We start from the raw sequence: 12976 nt of genomic DNA, 5'->3' as shown, positions 1-12976 counted from the left end.
TTCACAATAGATATTTTTGATTTAGCGATGAAGAGAAAAAAAGAAAGTTCTTGGTGTATTTAAGGGTAATTTTAAAACTTGTAGCAGATATTGCAAAAATATTGAAGCTTAAACTAGAACAGGGCTTCCCAAAGAGGTCCATAAGCTGCAAAGGGGGGCATAAGGCTATAATCTTAAAATTACAATAGATCTTCATGAGGTGATAAAAAAGAACAAAAATAAAAACGTTGTATCTGGGTTTAAAGTTAGTCTTTTGAGATTTGTTATTGGAATGGTTGTCATAGCTCTAAATTTCTTCAAAATGGGCTTTATGAAAAAGACTTTCGGAACACCTGATATAGGGTTTTATTTTTCAAGCTAAAGGCTTACATTAAACTAAAATATATTTTAAGATCATGTACAACTTAGAAGTATTTACACCTGTTTTTATGTGCTCCTTTTTTTTTTTGTACTAATTGACTGACATCTGTCAGCCAAAAATTCAAGGTGCTTCTGATTGTCCAATTTTTTTTTCTTTGAATTTTAAGTTTAAATTAAGAAAACATTCTGTTATATTTTATAGGTTATATTTTTGGGTAAGGTAGGTTAGGGTTAGGGGTAGCAGTTTAAACTGAAGAAACTGACTAAAATTTATTATCAACTATTTCCTATTTTCAATATTATGAAAAAATTATTTTTAGTACCTTACTACTGCAGCCGCCAACAGAGAGTACTATTCTCATTAATTAATACTTTTAAAAAGGGGAATTCCGTTAGTGATTCTTATTAGTTTAATTCAAGTATAGTTTCTTAAAAGGTACTTTTAGTTTTTTTTTTAAAGAAAACTGTATATTTAATCAAAAGTAACATATATTTGGTATAATTTTCAAAACAATATAATGACAAGTTACAATTCAGAGTTTCCAATTGAGTTTATTCTTGATATGTCTCATGACTTGGAGACTTTTATTGGAGTTAATCAGGATTTAAAGTCTTTTCTAAGGTTTGTTATGTTAATATCTCTATCCAAGTGGTGTACAACTTGATAACTGAAAGGTTCCTTTGTACACCACCTCTTTCGACCAAATATTTTAAGTGATTTTTTTTGCGCTTCAAAGCAACAGTTTTTCATGATTTAAATAATAAGTTCGTGTTGTTTATTTAAAATTGGAAGTTTATACATTTCCTGTAAAGTTTCTTATTTTAATTACAATTCTTTTATACGGCTCAAGTTAGTTGAAATAAATATTGTTGTGTAGCAGTGGCAATACGTGATGATATCATACAATACAATGTGGATTTATAAAAGCTGCCTTAAATTTATTAGTTTTTTATCTTTAGAATTTGATTTTAATTGCTTTTCGTTTCAATTAAAAATAAGCTGCATCAAAAAATGAAATAAAAAACATAACTTGAAGTTACTATATATTTGCTGTACCTCTATGACATCATCACTATTTCCCCTGGTTTGTAGTTAAATGACTAAGAAAGTATATTTTTGTTCACCAAACTGATTGAACCAAGTTTTCTTTGCTTTCTTTTATTGTAATTTTTACAGTAATAATTAATTTAGAAAAAGAATTTATTTAGCAGTAGTATAAATTAAAGTATCTAAACTTAAGTTTGATTTAGAGTCTTATAACATATATTTAAACTTTTAAAGCAAGTTTCTATCAAAAGTTTTAAATACTAAATAACAAAAATAAATTGAGTAATTAAATTTTTTTTTTAATTTCAAAAAAAAAAAAGCATTATAAAGCACACTTATTGAAGTATAGGTAAAGAGTAGTTCTTACTATTTAAGTTGTTTCCTAATAACTTGAGCTTAGAAGAAAAATGTATCAGGTTTGCCAAACAGCCTAGAAACCTGGAAATACCTAGAGTTAAAAAATTTAGGCAAAAATCCTAGATAAACATGAAATTTTAAACAAAATTCACTAAAAAGCCTGAACTTTTAAACAATTTTACATCTAAAATTGTAAATTTTTAATTAGGTACAAAAAGTCTATTAAGTATAAAGTCGGATTTAATATTAAGTATTTTACCTATTATTAACTATTATCTGTAGAAATTATTTTATTTTAATTAAAACATGTATGCACCTACTTTATTCTATGCTTCTATTCTTTCATTACAGTAATTATTATTTTACAGAACCCAGTTGAAGTGTGTTGATTCGTTAACACACAGTAACATATGTTGGTACAATAAAGGAAGATTACTGTACAATTTGTTTTTATTTTATGTATTAATTTTATTATTACTAAATATTACTTAATAATTATATTAGTTATTAATACAGCACTACATTTTGCTAATACAAATAATTCACTGCTCTATTAGACAAAACAGCTCTTTAGTCAGTCTTATTACAATAGTATCTTTGAACATAAATCAAAATGTACATGAAATCAAGCAAAATCTTTAAATATTTTTACTTCACTAAAAAAATCATTAAGTAATATAAGATGCACTAAGTTTGCATAAACGTTCAAAAAAAAGATAAACTTTTCATTAACAATTAATAAAAAGTTCATTTAATTTATTTAAATCTAGATTTGAGTTAAACTTTGAGATATTGTGTTTTTCCATGTTGCAGAGAGTGTGTACATGTATATATATTTTACTTTATTTTCATAGAAAAGTTAATAGTGAAGTGCTAAGGAACATCTCAAAATTTCAAAACTCTGAAATATCAAGGGAGAAAGAAAACTCTTTGATGCAAGAAAAATTTTTGGTTAGATTTTGTAAAAGTTTAAAGTATTGAAAGAACTTTTTTTTTGCTTACTATGATTTTATAAAAATGTTTTTTACTCTAAAAAATTAAAATATAGATTTGAAGAAAAACTAATTATTGCTATTATATTAAAGCTATTAGTTTTTTATTAAACTGATACAGGGTTGCCACACACTCAGTATACTTAGGATATCTCAGGACAGTTTAAACTTTTGAAAATCTCAGAATAACTCAGGCTAATTTGAAAAAAAATAACTCAGGATAACTTAGGCCATTAAAGATTTTTATAAAAAACTTAGAATAGATTTATGAAAATCTTAGACCAGTTTTTTAGATTTTGAGTGTGATTTAGTTTTAATGTTTTGTTATTTTAAAAGTTGTTTTGTTAAAGAACTTCATTTTTAAAAGTTAAATTTTTTAAAGGGTTTGAAAAATTAAGGATGACTCAGGGAAGTTTTTTTTTATTCAATGAGTGGCAACCCTGTTGATACAAAGCATGATAATAGCAGTTCCCACTAGACTGGAAAAGTCTGGTAAATCAAAATTAAAAAAAAGCAGAGTTTTTTTTTTCTGCTTAGTGGTAGACCATTTTTCAATGATATTTATTTAATAAATGATAAAAAAGACAAAAAAATCACAAAGAACTGTTGACATACTAGGACTATTTGAGAAACTATAATACTTTTACTGTCAATGATATATACAATTCAATATATAAAACATATAAGCCAGTAGTTCTCTAACCTTGAAAATTGAAATTTGGGGCTCACTAGTGGGATTTTTTTTTTACAAGTTGTTTTTATTTTGTATAGTTTCAGGATCGCCACACACTTAGAACACTCAGAGTAACTAAGGAAATTTTAAGTTCTAAAAAGTCTCAGGACAGTTAGGATAACTCAGGATACTTGGTTTTTTATTAACTCAGGCTGTCTCAGGATAGTTTTTCATTTATAAAAAAATCAATATAATTTCAAGATTTAAAAAAATATCAGGACAGTTTTTCATTGATTTTGAATGAGATTTAGTCAAATTAGTTTCAATATTTTATTATTTTATAACTAATTTTGTTTAGGAACTTGATTTTTATTTATTGTAAAAGTAAAAGAAAAAAAAATTAAACTTTAAAACACTCCCGACTTATGAAAGTTTTTTTGACTCAAAGAGTGACAACCCTGAGTTTTATCACAGCTATAATACTTTTTTGTTGTTTAACAAAATTCAAAGTTGCTTCTGAGATATAACAGGTCTAAGTAAGGTATAACAGTAGGCTCCTCATAGAAAGGGTAAACTTAAAATAACTGTAAAATAAATTAGTTTACTTATAAAATTTATTAATTTATTATAGTATAATCTTAACTAAATTAGATTAAGTTATGTGCAGTAATTTTTATAGCTTATTAAATGTCCCTGTTTTTATAAAACGGAAATATTTTTGTGAGTTTTGATCCAAAGTTTTATCAGATTATAACATATATAAATTTTTAAATTTTCCAAGATATATTTTCTGAAAATTTGTAGTCTCTCATTCAGTTGATAAAAAAGTAAACAGTTGTAAGTTTATGAATTTTAACTAATTTTAAATTCCAGAGAAACTGAAAAATAATGCTCCATTGTTTGTATCAGAAACTTGTTACTGAATTAACAATTTTACAATTATTTAACTTAAGTACTAAACAAAGAGTTTAACATAAAATAATAGAAAGCAAAGAAGATAATATCAAAGTTGAGAAAGGAAAACTATTGTCTAAAAGCTAAATCTGCAGAGTTAGAAGTTGAGTTAAACTTAAAGAAGTTTTCAATAACGAATTTACAGGAAAACAATACCAGTGTTAGCGTATCTGCTGCACAACTTGTGTGAGTTGAATTTAATCATTAAAGTAAAATTATATATTATTTTTAGTTTTTACTTAGAAAAAAACAACTATGGCTGTTTATTTTTGGTAGTATTAAAAGTGAGTTTATGAAATTTTTCGTTTATAATTTATTGCTTTTTTTATTTATAAATTTAACACTTAAGTATTTTTGTAAGCAATTAATACATTTATTGATTCAATAAATGATAAGAAAGTTTATCAACTTCGAAGTCTTATTTGTCAACGAGTCTTTTTTTTTGAACACATTGAAACTAAATCATAATTATTTTATATGTCACTTTAGTAAGTAAGATTTTTTGATATTTAGTACAGTATGGGTTTACAAACTTTACTGTTGGTTGTTTCACCTGAAAATAAACTTGAAAGCATAGCAAAAAGTTGATGAAAAACCAATTTTTTTCACTCTTGAAAGTTAAAAAAAATTAGTTAATTTGTTTAATCACCAATTTATGAATTTAATAAAATATTTCTCCTTTTATATCTTATTTAAACTATCTGCTGTGTTTAATGCTTTTTATATCTGAATTGCTAAGAGTAAGAATGTCGCTATAATCTGTAACTTAAACTTTTGAAACTAATTATTTTTGTTTGATTTCTTTAAGTGTTTTCAATCATTATATGTTAGGTGTAAAATATTTTAATAATTTATTTTAAATATAAAAGCAATATCTTTTTATAACGAAAGTATCATATGCAGAAGGTGTAATGATGAAGTATTATCACATGGTAAAGATCAACACGAAAATGAATACAATCTTAAAGAACTTTTAAAGGTTAATAGTTTTAACTACAGTTTTATTAAATAATGTTTTTTTTAATATTCCTTTGATATGTATCCTTGCATTTATAATATCGATATTTGTCTCATCATTGATGATACTTAAATTAAAATTTGTTTATACTTTTATTATTTTTTTTTTTAATTAGTGTTAATTTTTAGCAAACAATAAATGATCGCAATGTTGTTCAAGCTGAATGTGAAAGGTTGAAAATAGAAAATATGAAATTATCTAACGACTTGGAAAAAAACGTCCAAGATATAAGAAATGCTTTTAAAAATGAACAATTCAAAGTGTAAGAATTTTAGCTTCCACATAATGTTTAATGTAGTCTACAGCATGTTAATTTATTTACTTGAATAAAAAATTGTTAGTTTGTATAGAAGTACTAAAAGTTTTGTTGTGGTTTATTTTTAAGCCAGAATAAAATTTACTAATATTTTTAAATTGTCATACTTACTTAAACTCAATAAAAAACTTGATATTTTGTGTTTGATGTTTTTTAGAAATTCATTACAAAATGACAATGAAAAGTTTCAAAGCCAACTTGCTTACGAGAAAAAGCGCACTGAGGTAAAACGTTGTTTTATTAAATAAAACTATAGTCCTAAATAAGACTTAATTAAACTGTATTCGTGGTGACTACCAAATAGTTTTTATGTACACCAGGTCCTTAGATCAAACGTTTTGATCGTTTTTTTTTTGACGTTAAATATACAATATGTATAGTTTAGCATTTCACAAAAAAGTAATTTGTTTATATAAAATTGATACTGGTAAAATATTTTTCTAAGAAAAGCTAGTAAAACTTTTAAATAAAATATTTTTTGATTATGGATATTATTAGTTTAAATGTATATAAGTAAAGAATTTGAACTTAAGATATGTATTTATAAACTTACAATAAAAATATTGTTTTTATATATGAATCAATAAGTATATGAATCAGTTTTTTAGTCTGGTGCCCTTTTTTATAATATTGCTAATTGAAAATTTTAGATAAATTAGACAACCTGAAACTGTTTTGTCAGTTTTTAGTTCAAACTAGTTAAAATGTGTTGTTAAAGTATTACTTTTATTAATGTTTACATTTTTATAGCTAATGCTATGTTTGAAATACCCTTCCTTATATTATGTTTTTCTTTTACAGAAAATTTTAGTATAAAGATATGATAATCGAATAACTATTAAAGTAGTTTTCAAAGTTTAGGATATGTTACCAAACAGCTGTTCTGTTATTACTAAAAAAGTAGTTTACCGTCATTTTATATAACAAGCCTATAAAATTTATATATTCCAGAAATTTAACATATTTTTTTAAAGGAATTGAGAGAACAAGTCAAGAGATTGATAACAGAAAACCAAGAGTTTGAAAAAAAACTACAAATCAGTAATGCAACCACACAAAAAAGGTATAGAAAATTAGTGTGACATATTTTGTTTTAATTTATATTTTTTACTATTGTGCTTGTATTTTTTGTTTTCAAACAGCACTTATAATCTGCTAAAGGGGGCGTTAATGAAAATGAGTTTAAACGACCCTGCTAATATATAGCTCTTGTTATACTTCTAAACAATTAAATAAATCTTGAAATCTTTATATCAAAATTACAGTTACAGCTTAGAAAATTCTATTGTAGTTTGCTCGAATAATGTCAAAACTAGCTATTTTGTTTATTTTTGAATGCGATTTAAAGCTTGCAAAATGAGAAAAGTATATTTTATAGTTATAAAAAGTAATAATTCATTTATATTTTTTAGAAATTTGATTTATTTTGTAGAAGTTAAGTTTAGATAATAAAAAATTCTCAAAGCTAAAGGATATTCAAACTTACGTTCATCTGAAAGACTTAGTCGATAAAAATATCCTAGTAATAGTATATAAATGTAAATTTTCATGAGTTTTGACCTAGAAAAAACTTACTTAAAAATGACTTAGCTTTGGTAAATTTGTAATCTATTTAAATTAATTGACATAAACACTACATTTTGAATAAAGTTTATCTTTATAAATATAATATACTTCAAATTAAACATAAGAAATTTACTCTAATATTTATTTGTAAAACCAAAGAAGCAAGTCAAATATCATTTTGAAATTTATAGCAATGTTTTTAGAAAAATAAACTATTGTTGTCTAAAAATAATTACAGGTTGCCACTTTACCTGGAAAAACCTGGAATTTGACGATTTAGAAAAAAACCTGGAGTTAGAGAAATTTGAAAAAAAAACCTGGAATTATAAAAAAAACTAAAAAACCTGGAATATTAAACAATCTTTACATGTTAAGTAGTAAAGTTCCTATTTGACATAAAAAATTTATCATAGAGGTAATTTTTTTTGTCATCATCTATTTTTTTTTTATATAAAAAACACATTTAAAATAGCTTTACAGTATCATTTCAATGTTGTTATAGTATTTAACACATTTTTTTATTTTAAACTTAATTTTAAACAAAAAATGACCCAAAAACGTGTATTTTTAAAAACCTGGAAGAAATTTCTCAAAATCAGTGGCAACACTGTATTTATTATCAATTAAATTTAATACATTGTAAAAAAATTGAGTTTAATTTAAACATATAAAAAAAGATTTTTTTTTTTGTTAAAAGTTGCATTACTTTGGCAGTTACTTAAAATTACAATGTTTATTTTAGAACTAAGCAGTGCTCATACTATTTTAAACCTAATTGCTGTAGAAAATTTTATATACCATTTTTAAGAATAAATTTGATGGAAGAGGAATTGCAAGAAACCCGATATGAGAAAAATGAAAACTTTCAAATGAAAAAGAAACTTGAAGAAAAACAAGAAACTATTTCCAAGCTTTACCTTGATCTTGACACTATTAGACAAAAGCATGGATTGGAAATTCAGAAGGTTAAAATTTAGAAATTTATATTCAAGTAGTAGTAACTAAAAATACAAAATATACTAAGTTAGTTATAGTTTAAAATTTAGTTTAACAACATAATTAAGTAAACATTTTTGGTATTCAATTGAAGTCTGTGCTCGGTACAAAAATGTTTTATGAAAAATTGACTTTGTTGTATTTAAAAAATCAGTTTATTTTTGGTTGGATTAATACTGTAATTAAATAAGTATTTTATTTTATAACAAATTTTAAAATGTGCATTGATAATTTATGATACATATTATTTAACGCTGTTTTTAATTTTATAATAAGTAGGTAAATTAATAGGTACCACTGTTATTCTGTAACAGTTTTCGTTTAACTGAGTAGAAATATATGTGGAATAATATCTTAATTCTGACATTAATGATTGTTTCTTATCACATAAATTCTCTAAAATACTTAATTGGTATTTTTTGTCAAAAAATACTATACTAAAAATTTATAGTTAAAGTTGAAAGCAAGCAACTGTCTATAATTTTTTAGGCATCTTTGCTACAAGTAAAAAGTTAGCAACTACATATTAATAAACATCAATATTTTGTTAAATTCTATTTTTAACTTAAAGTACCAAACTAGTAATGACGAGATGTTAGCTCGACTTATTAGTACTGAAGATTCACTAAATAAACGACATGATGAACTTTCAATTGCTACAAAGCAAGTTTGTTTAGTTTGATGTATAATACAGTAAATTTTTGTTGTATTAATCGTAAACAATAGAATAAACATTTTACAAAAATTAAAGTAACAAAAGCAGTAACTATATTTATTAAAAACGATAGTGTTTTGTACTCAAAATATTCACATTTAAAATTTTATACTAATGATGATAAATCATTATGATATAATGTTATTTAACTTTCAATAGATAGTTATATCTAAGTCGAAATTGATTATAGATAAATAATCAAGTTGTATATATTTTACTAAATACTATTTTTTGTAAATTTATGATGTATTCACACCTTTAATGAAACTAGTCTGCTCAGTCGCGCAAATTATAAGGGATAATATTAATTGTTAAGTGGTTGATTTCAATCCAAAAATGTTTTTACTTTTTTTATCGGTTGAAAAACAAAATACTTTTGATAAATTACTAAAATGTTGTTGATTCTCTAGTTCATATCTAAGTACAAATAATAAAAAGTAAAAATTCGTAAACAAAGTCGATAGTACAATTTAGTCCAGTGTTTCATAAAATTAAAAAAGTATACATTTACCAAAGAAAACATTTTCACTTTGAAATCTTATGTATGATTAGCAGGAAGACTGAAGTAAAAATAAAATATTTACATAGTGTATGATATATATAAGGTGTGCAACTATTTTCTTACAAGAACTGATGTTAATTTTTTAAGATTAAAAAAAAGGTTTTCTTTCTACTAAAGGATTATTATTTACAAAGTATTAGAATTTATTACCGCAAAAGTATTCCATGCTACTATTAGACCAACTAAATTTTGTATTTAATTTACTATTTGAAATTTTTGTCTCTAGTTGTGGAATTTTAAACTAAGTTTTTAAGTAAAGCTTATATTTTTGTGTAGGTTATACAAGTGTTGTTATCAATATAATGAACGACAAAGTCGTTTAGTTGTATATCATTATTGGTATAATACTAGCTTAAGGTTCAAGAACCAAATCACTAAGACTAAATTTTATAGTAAAACTAGTACGACAGTTTTCATACAGAATAGAAAAAGTTTACTTATATCTCTAAAGTAAAATAAAGTTACTGATGATTAAATTGTATAAATTAAAAAATAAATATTCAATAAAATAGTGTTAAAGATTAATTAAAGGCTCAAAAAAAAACTTAGTTCTTCAAATAAGTAACCTTGTAATCTCTGCATTAATTTTTTTTTGCCTTTTCTTTTACTGAAATACTAAAGTTACTGTGAAACTTATTACGTTTAGTAGCTGAGATGAAGACTTAGCGTAAAACAATGATATTTAGTTTGACGTTTTGCTTAAAACTATACTTATAAAGTTTTATACAGTCATTTAATTGCTATTATACTTTGAAGTCGTCAAGTTATTTATGTAAATATTTATTTTTTAAAATTTATCTGTAAAAAAGTCACTTAAACGCTCTTAAAAATAATTCATATAAGAGTAACTCAAAGAAAATGTTTTAATAAACTAAAAAAATAACCATTTTAAAACAATACAACTAAAGTAATTTTTTGAAAATTAAGTTATTAATTTGTGTTTTAACTTAAATATATTAGTATTCTGGTTTGATCTTATAACGATGATATCAAAAATAGTGTTTTATAGAAAGCATAAGTTTTGGTTAAAATAAAATATATTAATTATGATTATTCGACTATGTTTCAGGCCTGTGCAAATTCATATGTGAAAAACGAATAGAATTAATCTATTTTAATTTTGAATAAGCTCTTCACATAGGTGCGCAGGACCGAAACTTAGTCGTGTGTAAGTCTTAATGAACTTTAATTCTATTGGTATCTTCCAAGCCGGACATTTATTCCTCTCTCAAGAACATTTTTTTAGTTAAATGCATTACTAAACATTTTTACTTTAAATCTTAGTGTTTTTTTGAATTTATAATGGTTTAAAACTTGCTGTGTAAAATAAAAACTATAAACACTATAAAAACACAAGGTTGCCAAAAAACCTGGAAAAAACTGGAATTTGACAATTTAGGCTAAAAAACCTGGAATTTTTAACAATTTTAACATGTTCAGTAGTAAACTTTTGATTTGATACAAAAAATCTATCATATAGTTGAAAAAAAATTTTCATCATCAAATTTTTTTTTTTTAATAAACAAATTTAAAGTAGCTTTACAATATCTTTCCAATGATTTTATACTATTTAACACAGTTTCTTACCTTAAACTTAACTTTAAACTAAAAATAGAACCAAAAGTATGTAATTTAAAAAATCTGGAGAAAATCTTGAAAACTTGGAGAAAATTAGTCAAAAACATTTGGCAACCCTGATAAATTTTACATACATTTATAGAAAGAGCTATAAATCTACCTCACAAGGATTTTTATGCTTTTGTAAGAGTTTTTGTGGAAATGCAAATTGTATTTTTTAATTAGCACTGTTTTAGTACAATAATGATAAAGAGGAGTTAGTGAAACGATTGCATCACAAAGATGAATTATTACGTCATAAGCAGGATGACATAACGTTTTTTCAGACTCAGGTTTGTTCAAAAATGCTTTTTACAACTTCACAAGAGGCTTAAAAATGAATTTGCGAATTTTAACTTAAGAAAATAGTTGAAACATAATTAAAGTATGTCTAAAACACACATTATTTAAAAGTGTTCAATTAAGCTTTGTCATTAAGTAGTTAAATTAATAAAATACTATTTATTTTAATTATTGAATTTTTTAAAATACAAATTACTTTTTACAATTTAGCTAAACACATTCACTCAAGATTATTCAACGGAAAGAGACGAAAATTCTAAGTTACGTGAACAAATTGACAATTACAAAAAACTTTTATTTGAAGTTAGTTATTTCTTATGTTTAAATCACTACAACTATTAACTTCTCTTTGATTAACTAAATAGAAAAATAAATAAACTTTTACTATAAGTTGTGTAAAGTTTCAAATATATTCATAGAAAGAGCAGATGATTTTCAGATTGACGTCAACACCCGGTGATCATAACAATTTTTCTTCCAATCCGTTCAATAATAAATAGTAAACTTTGAAAACATATTTACAAAAAATATTTTCCTTTATACTTGTTTTATGTTTTTTTTAATGGTTAATATACACTTGTTAGCCAAAAGTTTTTTGCTGCTGCATATAGAATCAACATGTGGAGATTTTAAACAGAATTTAATTAAATCATGCGTTTGTTAGTCGTTAGTGTTAATTTTAAGTTTCTGATTGAATTTTGTTGGATTAATTTGATCTTAAAAGTTTATGCATTTGCTTTATCAATTAATTTTTGTAGCTGACTTTTATATTGTTCAAAATAACAATAGTATATTTCGTTTCTAATATGTGAATTTAACTTCCAAAGGGAGCTTTTACGAAATGTTTAACTTATTTTTCAATTAGTATATCTTTTTGTGTTGTTGTACGCTTTGTTTACGTTTATTTTACTTTAAGTTAAATAAAAAGTAATTGAAACAAAAAAAAAGTTTATGGAATGCCATGAATATCAAAAATAGCCATGAGTGAATAATAATATATTTGAACTCTAATTTATTAAGGTAATAAACCTTTTTTTTTTTTGTTTACTAATTTATTGATAGTTCAATTCGAATACAGATGTCACTACTTTTTTCTTTGTTTTATTGTGTTTTTTTTATATAATTTTCTGCAAAGGAATTACATAATGCACTTCATTGAAACATGTTAAAAAAAAATAAAAAAAGTAGTTGAACCGCAAGTTATAATGTTCAATTAAAACATTTGTGGATTAAAAAAAGAAATAGATAATTATAGATAATTATTATAGTACATTAAATGTTCTACTTTGATGAAAAAAAGTTATCACTTTTTAAAGCATAGCTAGCCTTTTAAGGTAACAAAGATAAAAAAAAATTAAATGTTTATGATAAATTTATATAATACGAGCAACTTATATTGTAACCTTTGTTTAAAACAAACTAAAAACTCACAATTGCCTTAACAGTTATGAAAGTTTTTTATAAGCCCACTTAACTTCTTATATTTAATAAATAGTAAC

At 23.8% G+C, this 12976-nt stretch overlaps 1 protein-coding gene across 3 annotated transcripts; it reads left to right on the top strand.

Annotated features, from left to right (window-relative positions):
- Positions 1 to 721: 721 nt before the first annotated feature.
- On the top strand, positions 722 to 12569 carry LOC145833148 (uncharacterized). Of its 3 annotated transcripts, XM_082940358.1 has the most exons (13): positions 722 to 751; positions 898 to 982; positions 2620 to 2716; positions 4416 to 4570; positions 5288 to 5363; positions 5531 to 5664; positions 5876 to 5942; positions 6693 to 6781; positions 8093 to 8249; positions 8852 to 8947; positions 11372 to 11467; positions 11688 to 11780; positions 11897 to 12569. In XM_082940358.1, the coding sequence occupies exons 2-13, from the start codon at positions 924 to 926 to the stop codon at positions 11975 to 11977; spliced, it is 1200 nt and encodes a 399-aa protein (XP_082796484.1). In that variant the 5' UTR covers positions 722 to 751; positions 898 to 923; the 3' UTR covers positions 11978 to 12569. The 3 variants fall into 3 exon arrangements, with proteins under 3 accessions (XP_082796484.1, XP_082796488.1, XP_082796477.1); XM_082940362.1 differs by lacking the exon at positions 722 to 751 and having other exon boundaries at positions 858 to 982; positions 4530 to 4570; XM_082940351.1 differs by lacking the exon at positions 722 to 751 and having other exon boundaries at positions 858 to 982.
- The last annotated feature ends 407 nt before the right edge of the window (positions 12570 to 12976 follow it).

This window comes from Thalia democratica, chromosome 1 (genome assembly GCF_965202585.1).
Source record: "Thalia democratica chromosome 1, ktThaDemo2.hap1.1, whole genome shotgun sequence".
NCBI classification, from domain to species: domain Eukaryota; kingdom Metazoa; phylum Chordata; class Thaliacea; order Salpida; family Salpidae; genus Thalia; species Thalia democratica.
The sequence above is the reverse complement of the archived record's forward strand: the minus strand, read 5'-3'. Positions and strand labels throughout refer to the sequence as shown.